Here is a 20,322-nt window from a genome sequence, read left to right on the forward strand (position 1 = left end):
TTTCAGCTGAAAGTGGACAAAGTAGCGGGCAGTTCCAAGGGCGGCCTTCGGAAGTCTGGTCGCAGTGGCAAAGCCAGCACCACGGCCAGCAGAGCGGTGAGCAGCACTCCCACCAGCAGCCCGGTCAGACTGAAGTGTTCCAGGTAAATCGAGCGAGCACCGCCTTCTCGTAGGTACCGGCGCCTTCTCTCTGCTTCCTTTCCCCCTCGGTCTCTGCCGCACCACCGCCTGCCCGATAGCCATCGTGAGTTCTGGCCCAGCCTGGGCTAGAGGGAGTCCAGGAGTAGAAAGCCCCATCCTACCCAGCCAGAAACATCAGGTGCATGTGGGAAGGAGAAGGGGCTGATGTAGCCTTTGAGCTAAGCCACACAATAGGGGAGGCTGCAGTTGGAGATGCTTCCCAGACTCCAGAGCTATCCAGGGGAGAGGCACAAAACCAAGGCCAAAGGGGGTCTCTCCTAAGAGCTGCAGGCGCCCCCAGGCTTGGCTGTCTGTCACTGGCTGACCCTCTTTCTCCCCACCGTAGCCCCCAGGATGTGGAGGACATCCCCACCCAGGCCATTGCTCAGTGCCATCCTTGCCCTGGCTCTGCTCTCCTCTGTGGTTAAGCTCAGGGAGAGTCCCCGGTTGAGGATACCTGGGCACCTTGAAACTCTCCATTATTTGAGACATTTCTAGACCATCCCTCATGTCTAAGACAGACTGTGTGGCTGGGGATGGCACCGCTGCAGCCCCACAGAGCAGGGCCCTGCCCCTTGTTGGCTTCCTTGGCTCAACTTTCAGCCAGAAACATTCCTACTGGAAGGCTTCAAATGGAGGTACGAGCCCATTAACTCCCCTTCAGCCGTCCCTCCAGGTCCTTGTAACAGGAGCCCAGGCATGTCCTGCATGCCCCAGGCCTGCCCTGCAAAGCAATGATAGGGGCAGGAACCACGTCATGGGAGGGTTCTGAGACTCCCAGGATCGCAACCCCTCCTTCTCAAGAATCAGTGCTCCATTTACCCCATCCTCATCCCAAGCCCCTCTCCTGCCGGGGTCAGCTATGTCTTCACAGACAAAGGCCTGGGACTCAGATGTCACTCAGGGCAGCATTCTGTGAATGTGCAGGGGAACGGCTCACCCAGGCCTTCGCCTGCCTCCCCTGACTGCAGCCATCTCCTCCTTCCTCCTTCTGTAAGGCCTTGTTCCTTGCCCATTCCGAGGCCCCACAGCAACCCCGTAAGGCAGAATTTCCCAACATAGATCTTCATGGTCACGATGCTAAAAAGAATTCTTGGCCAAATAAGCTTACGAAAAACTGGTTAAACAAAGTTATTAAGTTTCTTTATTGCAGGACGTATCAGAGCTTTTATTACACCAATAAGGACTGGATTTCTAGGAGGTAGGCAAAGTGTGCCTTGTTTCCCAAACTTATTTGTCCACAGAATTCTTTTCTCACAGAGTATCACAGGGGCTGAGAATTCAACAGAACACATGTTGGGGAATTGGCTGTAAGGAATTGAAATAGTGCTATTCCCATTTTCTGGATGGGTCATCTGAGGCCCAGAGAACTGGAAAGACATGTTGAAACTGAAATCTAACCATTCAGGGATTTGTCCCTGCGCTAAGATAAACATGGAAGACAGGCCATCCAGGTCTCCACACACATCTTCCTTCCACTCCACTCTGCGTTGCATTTCTCTTATATTTTGGCCATCTGCTATCTGTTAGGTGCACCTTGCTTGGGGCCAGCCTGGGGTCTCCCTGCCAATGGGGCTCTCGTCTACCCTGGGTCCCTGACTCAACCTTAGATAGACAAAAGGTGTGTCCTAATGCCGTTTACCTGCTGTCACAACAGTTCCCTGGGGAGAACAGTTTCCCAGGGTCTCAGACATTTGAGGACCCTTGCAGAGCATCCCGCAGAAGGCTGGGGAGGACCTCTGGGCTGCCCCTTTAGGGATGGCCATGAGGGTGAGTGCAGGCTGGGCTCCTGGGACATGCCCAGTGCACGGACAGAGGAGCTGACTCCCCTGTGGCTCTCTTTTCCTCTCCTCTGCAGGACATGCTGCCCATGCCGGGAGATCCAACCCAGGGGACTGGCAACTATAACATCGAAGACTTTGCTGACCTGGGCATGTTTCCGCCGTTTTCTGAGTAGCTGCGGGCAGAGTGAGGCTCCTGCTGTACAGTGCCACCCATACTGTGATGTCGACGCCCGTGTGAACGAGGCCCACCCTCGCCCTGCTTGCCCTGCCGCAGGTCCCCCCACCAGAAGCCATCTCCCCTGCTGTGTGTCCCCAGGCGCGTCATCGCTCCACTCTCCCCTGCAGCCGCGGCTGCTGGGCCACTGACCGGGGGCCCTGGCAGACATTAGGGGATCAGTTGTATTTATTGTATTTTATCTGTGTGTGCTCAGGAGGTGAGCCTAGTGGGTCCTTAAGTTTGGTTGTGAATAATCTCTTAATAGACAATTTATACCCATGAAAGTTCAGCCAATGCCCAGAGCGACCAAGCAGCACCAGCAGGCCTGCCCAGGATGCTGAAAGCAGATTTCTTCTTGCTTTTCACTTCTGATGGATGCGTGGGGCTCTGGGGGAATGCTGGAAAAATGGGCAAGCAGATTGCACAGCCCTTGTTCTGCCAGCTGGAGCCAAGAAGCACAGAGACACAGAGGCGCCTGCCCCTCAGCTCCGCTGGTCTGTCTGTGCATCCATTGTGCTGTGGGACATATGTAATTTGTGCAGAGTGACATGGACTTGCTGTCCTAATGGATGTGTTGTGCCTTGTGTCTGTCATGTGTGGCCAGCGTGAGTGTATAGAATCCAGAGTATGTAGAGAGCCAAAATGTGTGGCCCTGTCCCCAAGCTCAGCAGCACCGGCCATGACCAGAGGATGCTCGGCCCAGGGTCTGGGAGCTGGGCTAACAGGCTGACACTTCAGCAGGGTCACCAGGAAGCACAGCTAGGGGCATGCTCACATGGGTAGGTCAGTTCTTTGGTCCAAGCCTCTGGTGCAGATTCAAGCTCCTCCTCTTAGAGGAAGAAGCCCCTTCCTCCCACAGGAGCCCCACGGGAGCACTCACCCTCCTCCCAGTTGGATCTGAATAGCTGTGTTCCTGATCCCCATAAGCATGTCTCATCCTTGCCCCACTGGTGAGAGGAGGACCTTGTGCCTGCCCAGAGCCTGCAGGACAGCACACCTTGAGGTCAGAGGCCTGGCCCTTCTTTACAGATGTAGACAGCAGGGTAGGACGCCCAGGCCTCCTCACACGGGCACCGTGAAACATTTTCTTCCAGGCCACCTGAGCCTTCGTTCTTCAGCCCGACTGAAGGAACAGCAGCTCTGGGAGGCACAGAGTGCAGGTCTCAGGGGCAGAAGACTTGGGTTCCAGTTCTGGTTCTGCCACACACCCACTGGCCTTGAATTTCTCTGGTGGTCTCAAGACAAGAACAAGAGCTGACTCTAGAATCTTCTGCCTGGCTGACCTCTGAGCCCATGATCCCTGGCTTGCTGTGCTTCTCTTGGATTTGAGGAGAGTTTAAGAATCCATCCCCCTGTTTTCAGGGACCTCTGTCTTCTCCCACACCCCTTGCACTAGTGAGGACTCCTTCGGCCTCTTGTGTTTCCTTCCTTTTGTGACCATTACGCTCCCTCTCCCTGTTTCTTATCACCAACCCATCAGCCCACTGACTCCCATATGGTAGAAAATGTACCGTGGCTGCCGCAGGGCACGTGGAGGGACCCACCCTCTGGGAAAGCACTTGTGTCCCTCCCAGAGTCCTTCAGGTAGGCCCTCGTAGACACTGCTTGGTAGTGCAAATGCTCAGAAACAACCCGTGCATCCCTGCCCATGGATTCTGCAGGACCCAGAAGAGTGGCATTGGTTCTAGGAACCTGAGAGTGGAGTGAGGCCAGCATGCAGGAAGGAGTTTGGAGAAAGTGTTTGCTGTGATCCATTGAAAACTCCACGTTAAACCCCAGCCCTGTCTGGCCAGGGAGATCCATGTGCTCAATGTTGCTGGGGGACCTACAAAAGTCAAACATTGCTCAGTAAAATGCCTTTGGCTGGTCGCCAGCTGTGCATGACTGCAGTTCCTAGACTCTAACTTAACCCCAGCTTTGCAGTTTCTAGAGCTTTTTGTCTATAATGGTGATTGGGTGTCCATTGTAGATGCATGCAATGTTAACTCCAACCTCAGAGGCTTTCTTGCTTCTGGGGAAATGGCAGGTGGTTGAAACCCTGCACATCCTCCCAGGGCCAGCCCCAGAATGGGCCTTTCTCTGCCTGCCCTGCCCTTGGGGCCACCTCTGCCTCCAGCAGCCTTGAGCTTGCCCCAGGCCTTGGGCATAATTATTTTCCCCCAAAAAAGGCAGAAAAATAGGTTTTGGATCAAAGAAGTGTTTCTCAGTGAAATGAAAACAGACTTTTTATAGCCTTTAGCTTGTGAGTTTGGAAGTCTAGGGGGTCTTATGTTTGTTTTGCCTCTTCTGTTTCTTGGAGGAGAGTTGAGGCTTTTCTTAGGTGCATACACAGGCCCAGGTGAACACGCTGACTGTGAACCTGCCCCGTATCCGGAGCCGTGCTGGGCACTGAGGGGATGCAACAAAATTAGGAGAGGATCCTTGCTCCCAACATCTACTTCTCCTACCTCAACAGGGGTTCAGGGTGCAGTGAACTCAGTTCTTGGCCCTTGGGTGAGGATTCATGGATGAATGAAAGCTAGACCTGATGGGGAGGCATTATGACTAAATAGGCCCAGCCTCCTTCCCTTCCAGCTCTGTCCTAGGAGCACAGGTGGGAAATCTGAGTAGAGTCTGACCCCACTTTTTGCTTATGATTTGTGAAAGCTGTCATGGGGCCAATAAGAAAATAGGGGTGATAGAGGGGGAGAAGCCCAGGACTGTGAGAATCGCACGCACCCCAGGGTTTTTCACCAAGGATTTTCAAGACAAACTGGAGTAAGAATTAAAGGCCCAGAGGATTTAATTATCCTGGTTTGCAAAAGAGCCTCCCATGCCAGTCCCACCCAGCCTTGGAGGCCAGAATGCTCATGGTCCCTGTGGTCTGCTTGTCCTTCAGCCTATGCCCAGCAGATAACTCTCTGACTGGAGACGGGCTCGAAGCTGGATTAGGAAGGGGAGAGGCACTTGTGACTTTGTTTGACTCTGTGACTCACTTCCTCGCTCACACCTTGTTTGAACTACTAGACTTTCAACTGGCTTTCCTTAGGCCAGGCAAGCAGACAGCTTCCCACAGAAGAGGTCTGTACAGTGACAACCCGGGCCAGCAGCAAGGACACAGATGCAGCCACAGTAAGGCTCCATCAGGACTGGGTCAGTGATGGCAACAGGATGGCCAAGGATGGCTCTAGAACACTCTGTCCATGTGTCACTCCTCCCAGTTTTATTTTTAGCTTTGGCTTCAGGGAGTGACAGCCATCACAAATAGCCACATTCTGCTCTACTCTCCAACATACCAAATTCTACACTGTTGTTATTTCATGAGACGTGAATATTGCAGAGAGTGGGGGGATTCTGGTTGTTAAGGAACTTACACTGGGGAGCTTCATTCTTCCGTGTCAATAACGTGACTACATGTTCTCCAGATTAGCCACACGTGCAAACATCAGTGTCCTTCTAGCTTTAGCCGAGAGAGAAACCAGTCCCAGGGAATGAACGGTGGTCTCCCCACTCCCAGCAGCACTTTGGGCAGCCCATAAGCTATGCGAGAATGTGAACACTCACCTCTCTGGGCTAACCTTGCTCCATCACGGTTCTGACCTGCCACATAAACAGGAAGAAGCCAGTGACCGGAACAGCTCTAGGAATAACAAGTCAGAATAGAAATGTCCTTTATATTACCAGAAAATATGGGCTTGGCCTAAGTTGCTGTCTCCTAACCTGCCAGGAGTCATTCCCCACCAAACCCCCCGTACTAAGGATCCATGAGCCACTTGGACATTCACCTTTTCTTTGACCATCTGGAGTCTGGGGCAATTTAAGGAGGCACCACACAGTGGTGCAGGCACATTTCCAAACGTAGGTGTCCATGGCTTTTGTGGCCAAAGCTGGTGTTATGGTCAACAACGGGCCAGGGCCTGCGGGGCACTGACCTTGAAAGTGGCAAAATGGAGGTTTCACAGGCTGTGCGGGAACAGGATGGCTCGCTTCATCTAACAATCTCAGTTTCCTTTAAAAAAAAAAGGAAGAAAGAAAAAGATTTCATAAGCAGGTGTCAGTGGACAGTTTAAGCACTTAACCATTTCTCTTTCTTCTTATGGATGTGAACTGTGCTGTGGATAAATCATTTGTATTTCTTGAATGTTCTCTATGACTAACGGTTATTAAGTCGGTTGTGTACATGTGTAACTAATGTAACTCCCTTTTAAAATTTCATTACAATAAAAATGACTTTGCTCTGAACGACGAATGGCCCAGGCCAAGTTTGTAATTGAACCATCCTTGGAACCTGCCCTTTGCATTACACTCCCTCCTACGGGCTGTATTGTGTCATAATCTGTAAAGGATGAGGCATACATTATAATAAAGAGTGACCCTTTTGGAGGTTTAGCTTCTTAGGATAGTAAAGGAAACTAGGGCTGGGCGCAGTGGCTCAGGCCTGTAATCCCAGCACTTTGGGAGGCTGAGGTGGGAAGATCACTGCCCGGGGGTTTGAGAACAGCTTGAGCAACAAAGCAAAACCCTGTCTCAAAACAAAACAAACAAAGGAAACTAGCGTATCAATCATATTACATTAGAACCAACAGAAAATAAATAAACAAATAATAAAAGGAAACTCACAATTCTTAACCGTCTGTGTTAGGCAAGGCTCTCTAGAAGCTTCCTTACAAATGCTATTTTTGTTAATACAAATCTGATATGTGGTTACTCTCCCTGGTTTACAGATGGAGAAGCTGGAACTCAGAGAAGTTAAGAAAATACAGGAAGGAAATGGCAGAACCAGGATATTGAACTCAGGTCTCAGTCCAAAACCCTGTATATATTGTCCTATTCAAACATTCTTCTTATTATTTTTTAATCCTTACAAAATTGTTAGTGTTTTAATATGCTGATGCCTCTAGTAAATACAATTGACTCTTGAACAACATGGGTTTGAACTGTGTGGGTCCACTTACACGTGGATTTTCTTCCATCCACCTCCGCCAGCCCTGAGACAGGAAGACCTCCTCTTCCTCCTCCTCCTCAGCCTACTCAACGTGAAGATGACAAGGATGGAGAACTTTGTGAAGAGCCACTTCCACTTAATGAATAGTAAATATATTGTCTCTTCCTTATGATTTTCTTAATATTTTCTTTTCTCTAGCTTACTTAATTGTAAGAATACAGTATATAACACATATAACATAAAATATGTGTTAATTAACTGTTTATGTTATCTATATTCTGGTCAATGGTAGATTATTAGTTGTTAAGTTTTAGGGGAGTCAAAAGTTATACATGGACTTTCAACTGCGTGAAGAGTAGGCGTCCCTAACCCCCATGACGTTCAAGGGTCAACTGTACTTACAAATTCTATTTTTTCTCTGCCAAAAGAGAATGTTTTGGATTCCAGCAAAATGGCAGACTAAAATCGTTTTAAAACTCTTCCATCAAACACCTAGCATTGCTAGTTTTTATGGCTTTATTGATCTATTATTGACATAAAGTAGACTGCATGTATTTAAAGTATACATAAAATTCTGTGACCCTGAGTTAAACATAGACTTCTTAGATACTACATCAAAAGCATGATCCATCAAAGAATAAATTGACAAATTAGACTACATAAATATTAAAGGCATTTGCTTTTCAAAAGACACTGCTAAGAGCATGAAAAGATAAGCCACTGATGGGAGAAAACATTCACAAGTCATGTATCTGACAAAGGACTAGTACCTAGAATATATAAAGAACTCTTACAATGGAACAAGACAAATGACTCAGTACAAAACTGGCGAAAAATCTGAACAGGCACGTCCCCACAGAAAATATACAGATGGCAAATAAGCATGTGGAAAAAACTGATTACCATCATTAGTCATCAAGGAAACGGAAATTAAAATACACAGTGACTCTAATATTTGGCTAAAATGTAAAAAGACTGATGATAACAGGTTTTGCCCAGGATGTGGAGCAACTAGAACCCTCATAAAGGCAAAATGGTACAGGCACTTTGAGTAACAGTTTCTTAGGAAGTTAATCATCCACTCATCTTATGACCTAGCTTTTTCATACCTAGCTATTTGCCCAGGAGAAATAAAAACATATTTCCAAACAAAGACTTGAATAGGAATATTCATTGCAGTTTCATATGTAATAGCCATGAGGGAAAAACAACCTAAATGTCCATCAACAGGTGAGTAGATAAACAAATTGTGGTACCACCACACAGTGGAATACTACCCAGCAATAAAAAGGAACAAAGCACAGATACAAGCAACAGCATAAACAGAGCTCGAAAACAGTATGCAGAGCAAAAAATGCCAGGCACAAACATACACAATGATTGCACTTATATGAAACTCTAGATAAGACTTATCCAATCAGAAGGCAGATCGTTGGTTGCTGGCCGGAGGAGTAAGTGGGAGGAGGCACAAGGGAAGTTTGTGAGATGATGAAATGGTTCTATATCTTTCTTGTGTGATGGTCACAAAGGTGTATACAAATCACAAAACTCATCAAACCCTTCATTTAAGATGGGTACATAAAATTCTGTTGTGCATAGGTTGTCTCTAAATAAAGTTGATGTAAAAATAATCACAGCAGTTTCTTGTGGAATGTATCAAGTTGATTTCAAATTTCCTATGGAAGAAAAAATGATAGGCAGTAAATTTTGTTGAATAAGATCTAAAAAAGAAGAGAAAGAGGAAGAAAAGGAGAAAAAAGAGCCAGCCTTTATCCTACCAGACAGTGGGAAGCTTTATCATTAGAAGTGTGGGGTTGGGCCGGGCATGGTGGCTCACACCTCTAATCCCAGCACTTTGGAAAGCTGAGAGGTAAGGATCCCTCGAGCCCAGGAGTTCAAAACCAACATCATAGTGAGGCCCCATCCCTACAAAAAAGAGATGGATGGCTTGAGCCCAGGAGTTCGAGGCTACAGTGAGCTATGATCACACCACTGCACTCCTGCCTGACTGACAGAGTGAGACCCCCTTTCTCTAAAAAAAAAAAAAGTGTAAGGTTAGCATGGAGATGGAAAAGTAGATCATAGAACACAACAAAGAACCTAGAAATCCACAGACATTCAGAAAGAAGATTGGAAGAGTCAGCATTACAAATCACAGGGACCAGCTAGACTTCCAGTAGATGGTGCTCAAGGGAAGAATGTAGGAAAAGAAATCTTCATACTCTCATCTCACACCCTATAGAAAAAATAAACTCTACACAGATGAAAACATCGCAATGCTAAAGGCAATATATGTAAAACATTTAGAAAAAAACTAGGAGAATATATTTTAAAAATCAAGTCTTGGAAAGATTTCTTAAACCTGGCACAAAGACAACAAACCATGAAGTAAAATATTGATAAAGTTTAACTCAATTTAAAAAATCAGCCTCAAAAATTGTAACAGTCCATTAACTGGTAGAAAATATTTGCAATTTGTATACCCAACAATGTAGTATTCAGAATAGATGAAAGATTCCTAAAAGTCAATTTAAAAAAATAGAAGTCAATAGAAAAATGGTCAAAGAGTTTGAGTTGTGAGTTCATAGAAAATCAGATGGCATTAAATCTATTAGAAGAGGCTGAACTTCGTTGTAATTAAGGGAAAGACAAAATTAAAACAAAATAAATGCTTATGTCACTCAGATTTACTATGTCTGATAACATGATTGTTACTGAGGATATGGGGACACAGGAATTCTGTTTCCTAGCTAGTGGAAAATAGCATACTTGCTCTGAAAAAGATGCCATTTATCAGTGCCATTTTTCCAACAGCATATTGGAATGTCAAAGATGTACAAACCCATGACAGTGATTCTAATTCCAACTGTCTATTCTACAAAACGTCTCACATATACACAAGAAGACAGATAAAAAGATATTTATTGCTGTGTGTAAGAGTGAAAAAGTGGAAGAAAATAATCTATCCTTTAATAGAGAAATGAATAAATTGTGATTTAGGTACACAAAGGAATATATTGCAGCACTTAAATATCTTGTTGCAGATGCAAAAAATCTAAAAATATAACATTGAATTTAACTACTGTGCATATTTTTATAACTCAACACATTAACATGTTTTGTGAATAAATAATTAGTCAAAGAAAGAAAAGAAAAATAACCTCATTGATGCTAAAAACAATTCTGGATAGTGTTTATCCTTAGAAGAAAGACATAGAATGACTTGTGTGATTGAATTCCTTAAAACAGATTAAGAAAGAGAAAAAGAAAGCGGTATTGACTAAAAAGGAACAGAAAAGTAGCTGAGGCAATTACGGCAAAATGTTAAACAGCTGTTTCATTTAGGTAATGAGCATGTAAAATTCTATAATACTTTTCTCAAAATGATGTATAATGGAAATATTTAATAATTAAACAGAACTCAGAAAGCAGACACTTAAATCTCACAAGTAGTCAGAGAAATGCAAATTAAAGTAACAATGGCATGATGTTTTTCACCCCAATGGACTGGCAAAAGTGGGAATGAATGTGAAAGGATTGTCTTAGTTATTTTTGGTAGAAATAGATTTTTTTTTATAGAGTAATATTTAATATAGAATATTTTGAAATATACAATACGATCTTTTTTTAATTAATTAATTTATTTATTATTATACTTTGGGTTTTAGGGTACATGTGCGCAATGTGCAGGTTAGTTACATATGTATATATGTGCCATGCTGGTGCGCTGCACCCACTAACTCGTCATCTAGCATTAGGTATATCTCCCAATGCTATCCCTCCTCCCTCCCCCCACCCCACAACAGTCCCCAGAGTGTGATGTTCCCCTTCCTGTGTCCGTGTGTTCTCATTGTTCAATTCCCACCTATGAGTGAGAATATGCGGTTTTTGGTTTTTTGTTCTTGTGATAGTTTACTGAGAATGATGATTTCCAATTTCATCCATGTCCCTACAAAGGACATGAACTGATCATTTTTTTATGGCTGCATAGTATTCCATGGTGTATATGTGCCACATTTTCTTAATCCAGTCTATCATTGTTGGACATTTGGGTTGGTTCCAAGTCTTTGCTATTGTGAATAATGCTGCAATAAACATACGTGTGCATGTGTCTTTATAGCAGCATGATTTATAGTCCTTTGGGTATATACCCAGTGATGGGATGGCTGGGTCAAATGGAATTTCTAGTTCTAGATCCCTGAGGAATCGCCACACTGACTTCCACAAGGGTTGAACTAGATTACAGTCCCACAAACAGTGTAAAAGTGTTCCTATTTCTCCACATCCTCTCCAGCACCTGTTGTTTCCTGACTTTTTAATGATTGCCATTCTAACTGGTGTGAGATGGTATCTCATTGTGGTTTTGATTTGCATTTCTCTGATGGCCAGTGATGGTGCATTCTTATACACCAACAACAGACAGAGAGCCAAATCATGAGTAAACTCCCATTCACAATTGCTTCAAAGAGAATAAAATACCTAGGAATCCAACTTACAAGGGACGTGAAGGACCTCTTCAAGGAGAACTACAAACCACTGCTCAAGGAAATAAAAGAGGATACAAACAAATGGAAGAACATTCCATGCTCATGGGTAGGAAGAATCAATATCGTGAAAATGGCCATACTGCCCAAGGTAATTTACAGATTCAATGCCATCCCCATCAAGCTACCAATGACTTTCTTCACAGAATTGGAAAAAACTACTTTAAAGTTCATATGGAACCAGAAAAGAGCCCTCATCGCCAAGTCAACCCTAAGCCAAAAGAACAAAGCTGGAGGCATCACACTACCTGACTTCAAACTATACTACAAGGCTACAGTAACCAAAATAGCATGGTAATGGTACCAAAACAGAGATATAGATCAATGGAACAGAACAGAGCCCTCAGAAATAACACCGCATATCTACAACTATCTGATCTTTGACAAACCTGAGAAAAACAACCAATGGGGAAAGGATTCCCTATTTAATAAATGGTGCTGGGAAAACTGGCTAGCCATATGGAGAAAGCTGAAACTGGATCCTTTCCTTACACCTTATACAAAAATCAATTCAAGATGGATTAAAGACTTAAACGTTAGACCTAAAACCATAAAACCCTAGAAGAAAACCTAGGCATTACTATTCAGGACATAGGCATGGGCAAGGACTTCATGTCTAAAACACCAAAAGCAATGGCAACAAATGCCAAAATTGACAAATGGGATCTAATTAAACTAAAGAGCTTCTGCACAGCAAAGGAAACTACCATCAGAGTGAACAGGCAACCTACAAAATGGGAGAAAATTTTTGCAACCTACTCATCTGACAAAGGGCTAATATCCAGAATCTACAATGAACTCAAACAAATTTACAAGAAAAAAACAACCCCATCAAAAAGTGGGCAAAGGACATGAACAGACACTTCTCAAAAGAAGACATTTATGCAGCCAAAAAACACATGAAAAAATGCTCACCAGAAATAGATATTTTTGCAATTTATTTTGAGAGTGATGTGACAATATCTATTAAATAAAACTATATCTTTGACTCAACTATCCCATTTCTAATAATCCATCTTAGCAAAATAAGAGTGTTGAATACAGATATATTTATAGAAATGTTTATTGCCACCATATTTTGTAGTGGTGGAAAACTGTAAATTAAGGCAAAGCTCACTGATAGAAGAATGGATGAATACATTGGAGAATACCTATCTCATAACTATCAGCATTATTTCAATATATTAATAAGTAAAAGAAATAATCAGAAAATTATGAAAGAAATTAATCTGTATTGATAAAACAAACATGACCAAAAGCACATTAGTTAGGTTCATGTGTGAGTACATGGTTGTATATATACATACATACGTACATGTAGAAAATGTATAAAGTATTCAGCCTGGGCAACATTGCAAGACCCTGTCTCTACAAAAACAAAAAAATTAATTAGCCAGGTGTGGTGGCACATAGCTAGTAATCTTAGCTACTCAGGAGGCTGAGATAGGAGGATCACTTGAGTCCTGGAGTTTGAGGCTGCAATAAGCCATAATCATGCCACAGCACTCTACAGTCTAGGTGACAGAGTGACACCTTGTCTCAGAAAAAACAAAATGTATAAAATACCATATTCACATTAATAAGCTGTATTTAGAGGGATTGTGGAAGCAGAGAAAGTAAGCAAAACTTAAAATAAATGTGTTAAGTGTAATAACATTGCATTTACGTGAAAATATTTACATATGCATTTATTCGTTTATCTTGTGTATTTCTCCAAGAAAAAAAGGCATGTGCCTTTATATGTATGACAGATGGATGAAAATCCCTTCATGACAGTCTCAACCTAATGGGATCTGAGGTGAATTTCCCTTTCATCCTTGTAACTTTTAATATGACTTGTTCTACAAAGAATATATATTACTTATAAAATCATTAAAAGTAATCTAAAGCAAATTGCCTGCCAGAATAAGAAGAGAATAAATGATCACCCACAGTAACTTGAAATCTTGAACCGCTACGGAATTTTGATGCCAAGGAGTGGGAAAGAGAAGGACACCTGTGTGCGATGGTAGAATGCACTCTAGCTGGACACACCTGTGGCAGATGGGAAGCTGAGTGGACTGCAGGGCACGATGAGGAGAAGAAGTACTGAATGAAGGCCAAAGGACCTGCCATGACCTAGGCTGGTGCTTTACCTGTAGTCCCTCTTTCAATCCTCAAAATAAACAGCTAACAAAAATATACCCTTTACATAGATGGAAAAATATAATTATTTTTCTGATGATATACATTCATTGTTTTTAAAGTGAAGAGTATAGAAAAGTATGAAGAACAATAATATTGTATTCCAATTTGTTTAGTAGAGATGTGGTTTCATCATGGTGGCCAGGCTGGTCTTGAACTCCTGACCTTAGGAGATCCACCTGCCTCAGCCTCCCAAAGTGCTGGGATTACAGGCATGAGCCACTGTGCCTGACCTCTTTTTTGTTTTGGAGACATGGTCTCCCTCTGTTGCCCAGGCTAGATTGCAGTAGCACAATCACAGCTCACCGCAGCCTCGACCTCCTGGGCTCAGGTGATCCTCCTGCCTTGGCCTCCGAAAGTACTGTGATTATAGGTACGAGCCACCACACTTGGCCCCAATTCACTCTTATTGATGATTGGGACAAGTGAGTAAGGAGAGGTGAGAGGGGTCAAGAGCAGAGGTGAGGGAAGCACCGTGTCTGCTCACAATTCAGGGAGTGGGACAAAGCCGCTGGAAGAACCAGCACTCATTCTCATGATGCCACCTAGACTTTACTCCCCTCTCAGCCTCCACTCCCAGAGAGAACTTATTTTTCCACTGAGAAAAATAAGCTTATCCCCCCGTTACCATGTTGAAGCCTGACAATCATGAGCTCCTTTCTCCTGTAAATCCTCTAAGCATGTTCTCTCAGTAAGCATTTGTGTGGCCCCCACCACCTGCTCCATGAACAGTGCTGGGGTTGAGGCTACACAGGGAAGACCCAGGTCCCACTCATGAGGACTGCCTCATCCTGAGGGGAGAGGCAAGCAATATGATGTTCTGGAATGTACTAAGGATTTTGGTAGAGGTCACCTATTCTGCACCAACACAAAAGAGGGAAGGGGGAGTCCAGGAAGGGCTGAGTATCTCATGTGTTTGTGATTAGCATGACTTAAGCAAGAGGTCCCAGTTGGGGCCCATCAAAGATGGAGTCTACCTACTGGGTGCACAGCTTGCTGGCTCAGCTTTTGCAGAAATCACTTAACAGACCCCCAAATCCAAGCCCGAGACCCCTATAAGTCGTGAAATAGCTATAGCCTCTCAGCAGGACACCAGATTAAAATGCCTGGAATGTAGCTTGCCTCTAGTTCTACAGCCACAATCTCCAAATTACTAATTCTTTCCACACATTTTACCCAGAGTCAAACATATATGCCAAGAATAAAGAAATGTGGCCTGGGGCTGATGAGGCCAGAAAACATTTCATCACAGTGATTTATCAGAGTGTGGGCATTTCTCATTCACAAGGCTCGTTGAGTGCAGAAGATGTGCCTACTCATTTTTTTTCACAGAATTTCCACGCCTTTAACTGGCAGCCATGTTTTCATTGCAGCCACATTGAGTTTAAGTTGGGCCCATGGAATAGAGCCATGTCAGGGATGATGTTACATGGGGTTCCTGGAAACCCTCGTGATCCCTCATACCCCACCTACTCCTAGGAAAGGCATGGTTTTGAGAGCTCCCTGTGGAAGAGCACACAGAGCCAACTAGTTACCAATTCCGTGAGGAACCAGGACCCCAGATGTTAAGAAGATGCTGGGGAGCTTGGAGTCATCCTAGGCTCACTATCAACAGGCAGAATGAAGTGTTAATTCAAGAACAGCAGGCTCTCTTCCTAGTCATCAGGTTGGGGTGGGAAAGAGTTTTGTCCAAGCCCGCGTGCTAACACAGAGATGGGCTGGCTCCCCTGGAGATAGGACAGAAGAAGAGAGAAATGATTTAGGGTGTGATGCTGAGGAAGTGTTCAGTGAAGGCTACTTCAGGTTTTTCGTTCATCGGTTTATGCCCTGTACAGTGCATGACACTCAATTAATGTTCAATAAATTCCAAAGAATTCATCTTACTCTGGGTCACACCATCATTCCTCAATTGTCTTTATCTATAATGAATTCACAATTACTGGTTGCAGCTTTAGAAAAGTTTTCAGATAGGTCTCAGAACCCCCACTCTGTGCTGGCTATGAGCATGCAAACTTGTATTTTTGTTCCTGGTTTGTTTCAAGTGTATGGTAAGGAAGCAGAGAGCTGGGATAGAGACACAGTTGGCATCTCATTGTGACAAAAATTGGCAGGCTTCAAGGGGACAGGCTGGCAGGAGTAGTCAGAGAGAGGTGGCATCTCATCTATCCTGAATCCTCGGGTTCTAAAAGGATTCCTAATGAATGACAGATGGGAAGAATTGAAAAGCAATGAGTAAAGTACTGATTCCTGTCACCCGAGTGGACCCTGCATGATGCCTGGGGTCATCTGATGGGAACATGGCATGTCTCAGGCAGATGGCCTATAGATAAAGAAAAAATGGAAGAGAGGCAGGTGATCGGGCTTCGTGGCCGGGGCCAAGATGGAAATGCAGGTTCTCACTGCGTCTTGCGTCCAAGGATTCTGTAGATGCCACAGATCCAGGATCCAAGGGACCTGGGCCTCCTTGGACGTTAATGAGGAGGTTAGGGACACAGAGAAGGTTGAGAGAGCATAGCCTTGCTGCGCAGGCCACAGAGGTCCCCGGGACTCTGCTCTTCTGCTGGAGAGACATATGGTGCTGCCAGCAGGCCATGGGACCCTCTGCCTGTTTTCATCCACACCTGCTCTCTGCTTTCATGCTCAGGCACAAGGATCCATATCCCTTTTTTGAAAGACTGTCCTCAAGCTATTGGATCCTACTTTGCCAAAGCATGCAGAGCCAGGGGTGCCTAGGATTTTACATCCCACAAAGAATAGCTTATTACCAATGACTCCTGGGTGCAGGGGCATCAATACGCCAGCTTCCTTGCTCCTAGATGGGGGAATCTCTAAGTTGTAACATATTTTCTCCACAGCATCCCAGTGGGATTGAGATACATTTACCCTCTGCAGAAACTTTATTTGCCTTGCTTAGTCTTCTTTCTTTTCAATCTCAATTCCTGGAGTGAGATGTCTCCCTGAGCCTTCCGGGGGTTTGGGGACAGCTGAGCCTCCTTGTGTATTGCATGTTCTGTGCAATTGTGGGATGGAAGTGGTGGCAGATGGAATTTCCACATCCCTCCCAGTTTTTCCTGGGAATTCCTTAAATAAATCACTTTTACCCAATTTTTCTCAGATTCCACCTCGGAAGAACTCAGCCTCAGGCAGGACTATTGTAATAATCACTAAATTGCAGCTGCGTAGATAGTAAGAACTTGTAAATACTGCTATGTAAATTACTCTCTCACAAAAAAAAAAAACAAAAAACATATGTGCTTTTAAAAGCTATAGATAGAGGCTGGGTGCGGTGGCTCATGCCTGTAATCCCAGCACTGTGGGAGGCCGAGGCGGGCAGATCACCTGAGGTCGGGCACTCCAGACAATCCTGGCCAACACAGCAAAACCCCTCCTTTACTAGAAATACAAAAATTAGTGGGATGTGGTGGCACACGCCTGTAATCCCAGCTACTCAGGAGCCTGAGGCAGGAGAATCACTTGAACCCGGGAGGTGGATGTTGCAGTGAGCTGAGATCATGCCACTGCACTCCAGCCTGGGCGACAGAGCAAGACTCCTTCTCAAACAAACAAACAAACAAAACAAAAGCAAAACAAAAAACAATGTTATAGATACAAAGAAATTAAGTTTCACTTTTCAATCAAAATAATATTTTAGTAATGTTTCATACTATAGATGTGAACAGGACTTTGTCCTCAAAGATCAATTTTTTCAAGGACTAGAAAGAGCAACCCATCCCTATTTATTAATACTTAGACTTTCCCAGTCTTAGCAGTGAATGTAGCACATTCCAGGAAATGCTTCAATCCCAGGAAAACTAGGACATTTGGTGACCCTACCAAGGATGCCAATATTTGTTACCTGGGAAGGCACAGTCCTGGAGAGGAGGAAGCTGATAGGATTTTATAAGACCACAAAAGTCTGAAGGGGATTTCAGTGATAACGGAGACCACCTTCTCAGAGGAAGAAAGGAGATCCAGATGTTCTGAAGAATTTTATTTTGTTTCCCAGAAGCCTCAGCAAGAGAGAAAAGGTCCTCTCAGCCTGGACTTTCTGCAGGAGCACGGTCAGGAATCAGACTCACAAAGATCCTGAGAGAAGCTGAGGAGCCCTCTCTATCAAATTCCACTCACCAGGCCTATGAAGAATGACCCTTCCACGCTGACCCAGAAAATCCTGGCCAGGTCGAGTGCATGTACTCTGCTCAAGTCCACACCATAAACCGAAGGTGAATCCAACCTAGTGATTTACCCATTAAAAGAAATCCTGAGTCTTTCAGGCTGAACTTTCTGAAGAGAGCAACATTGCTTCTCCCCTGCAGAAAACCAACATAAGACTCCCAGTAGCCTCATCAGACCCTCCAAGAACCCTGAGAAGGAGGGAGTGGCTGAAACCCAAAGCTGGTTCCCTCAGCAGAGAAGGGGAAATCTGGGCAGAGACCCTGGAGCGCCACCCCAAGAGTGCAGCTTCCAATGCTTAGCCTGCTGCTGGTGCCCCCAGTCAGGAGACCATTTCAGAAAAAGCCTGGTGTGATGGTTAATATCAAGTGTCAACTTGATCAGATTGAAGAAGGCAAAGTATTGTTCCTGGGTATGTCTGTGAAGGTGTTGCCAGAGGAGATCAACATTTGAGTCAGTGGACTGGGAAAGGCAGACCCACCCTCAATCTGGGTGGGCACCATCGAATCAGCTGCCAGCACAGCCAGAATAAAAGCAGGCAGAAGAATGTGGAAGGACTAGACTGGTTTAGTCTTCTGGCCTCCATGTTTCTCCCATGCTGGATGTTTCCTACCCTTGAACATCGGGCTCCAAGTTCTTCAGCTTTTGGACTCTTGGACTTACACCAGTGGTTTGCCAGGGGCTCCCGGGCCTTTGGCCACAGACCGAAGGCTGCCCTGTCGGCTTCCCTACTTTTGAGGTTTGGGGACTCAGTCTGGCTTCCTTGCTCCTCAGCTTGCAGGTGGCCTATTGTGGGACCTCACCTTGTGATTGTGTGAGTCAATACTCCTTAATAAACTCCCTTTATGTACATATCTAACCTATCAGTCCTGTCCCTCTAGAGAACCCTAATACACCTGCATCTTCACTTCCTCAGGCTGCCACAACAAATTGCTACAAAGTGGGTGACTTCATAGAACAAAAATTATCTCACAGTTCTGAAGATCAAAAGCTTGAAATCGAGGTCTTGGCAAGGTTGGTTCCTTCTGGAGGCTCCATGCCTCTTCCCGGCATCTGGAGGCTGCCAGCAAGCCTGAGCATGCCTTGGCCTGCAGCTGCACATCTCCAGCCCCTGCCTCTACCTTTCCCCGTGTCTCTGTCTCATGCTCTCCTCTCTTGTCTCTATCACGACACCAGCCATTGAATTTAGGGCCCATCCTAAATCTGGGATGATCTCACATTGAGATGTTAATTACATTTGCAAAAGTTCTCTTTCCAAATAAGGTCACATTCACACATACCAGGGGTTAGAACTTGGACATATTTGGGTGGAGGGCGGACATCATTCAACCAACCTCACAGACAAGGGGTGAGGGAGGGTTCCAGCTGCAGTTACATGCATCCTTGCTAAAGAAGTGGCGGCCAAGGAAAAGTACGTGTCAATTCCTGATTAAGCTTTTGGATGAGCAGAGATGACAGGTGCATGAGCTAGAACAATACATGGACAGGAAGCAAAATCAGCCGACCTGGGAGAGACAACAAACAGCTGGTCATCCCCAATGCCAGAGAGGGAATGGCTTAAGGAAAACTTGGCCCATGATATTTAAACCTCCAAAGGACAATAATGAAGTGGGAGGTTCAGGGCTATTCTCTAGGAACTTCCTTTCAGGCAGTCTCATCTGCCACCACCCCCACCCCACCACTGCACAGGTTTAGAAGATCCAGGGCTCACAGAAGGCTCGGGACAGGTGTCCTCAACCCTCCTCATTGCAGGCTCAGGGGGACGCCTCACCCTAGATGGGGGAAGCAACCAGGACCTCAAGTGGAGAGTGAGGCTTTGAGGATGCCGAGGGCCAGCTGCACTGATCTCTGTGATTAGAATATGATTCACTGCGAAATGGGAGGTGGGAGGGAAGATAGTTTCCAGAAAGGCTGCCCCCTAGGTCTGTTGTTTGTGGAAGCGAAAGGAAAAGAGACAAAGCAAAGGCAGGAATTATGACTTAATTAAGGAAATGGGGCAATGAAGAAATCTGGCAGGATATAAGCAGTAGTCATAAATCACTAAAACCAACACTGCCACTCTTCTTGTTCAGCAATCCTCAGGCAGAGAAAAGAACAAGGCCTATGTGAAAGAAACAAGGAAAGACCCAGTGTTCTCAAAAATATGAATCCACACAGCTTAAGGCTAATAGGTTCAGTGATGAAGATTGGGGGGGGTTGTTCTTTTTTTTTTTTTTTGCTTTAGTTTTGCATTAAAATTTATTGCATTCTGACTTCTTCCTGGAATCTATTTGTTAAGAGGACAAGATTATGATCTAGAAATGCCCTAGAATGGAC

The 20,322-nt window shown here is 44.8% G+C and overlaps 1 protein-coding gene across 5 annotated transcripts in view; it reads left to right on the forward strand.

Annotated features, from left to right (window-relative positions):
- Positions 1-6,402, forward strand: part of ARNT2 (aryl hydrocarbon receptor nuclear translocator 2) — a 199,315-nt gene extending 192,913 nt beyond the window's left edge. For 4 of the 5 annotated variants that reach the window (XM_054531717.2, XM_024232531.3, XM_054531715.2 and 1 more), the window contains 2 exons: positions 7-143; positions 2,039-6,402. In XM_054531717.2, coding sequence (XP_054387692.1) covers positions 7-143; positions 2,039-2,137 — 236 coding nt within the window. In that variant the 3' untranslated portion in view covers positions 2,138-6,402. Of the gene's footprint in view, positions 1-6; positions 174-2,038 lie in introns of all 5 variants that reach the window. The other variant, XM_054531716.1, reaches the window with a different exon arrangement.
- Positions 6,403-20,322: the final 13,920 nt, after the last annotated feature.

The sequence above is a fragment of the Pongo abelii genome, chromosome 16 (genome assembly GCF_028885655.2).
Source record: "Pongo abelii isolate AG06213 chromosome 16, NHGRI_mPonAbe1-v2.0_pri, whole genome shotgun sequence".
NCBI classification, from domain to species: Eukaryota; Metazoa; Chordata; class Mammalia; order Primates; family Hominidae; genus Pongo; species Pongo abelii.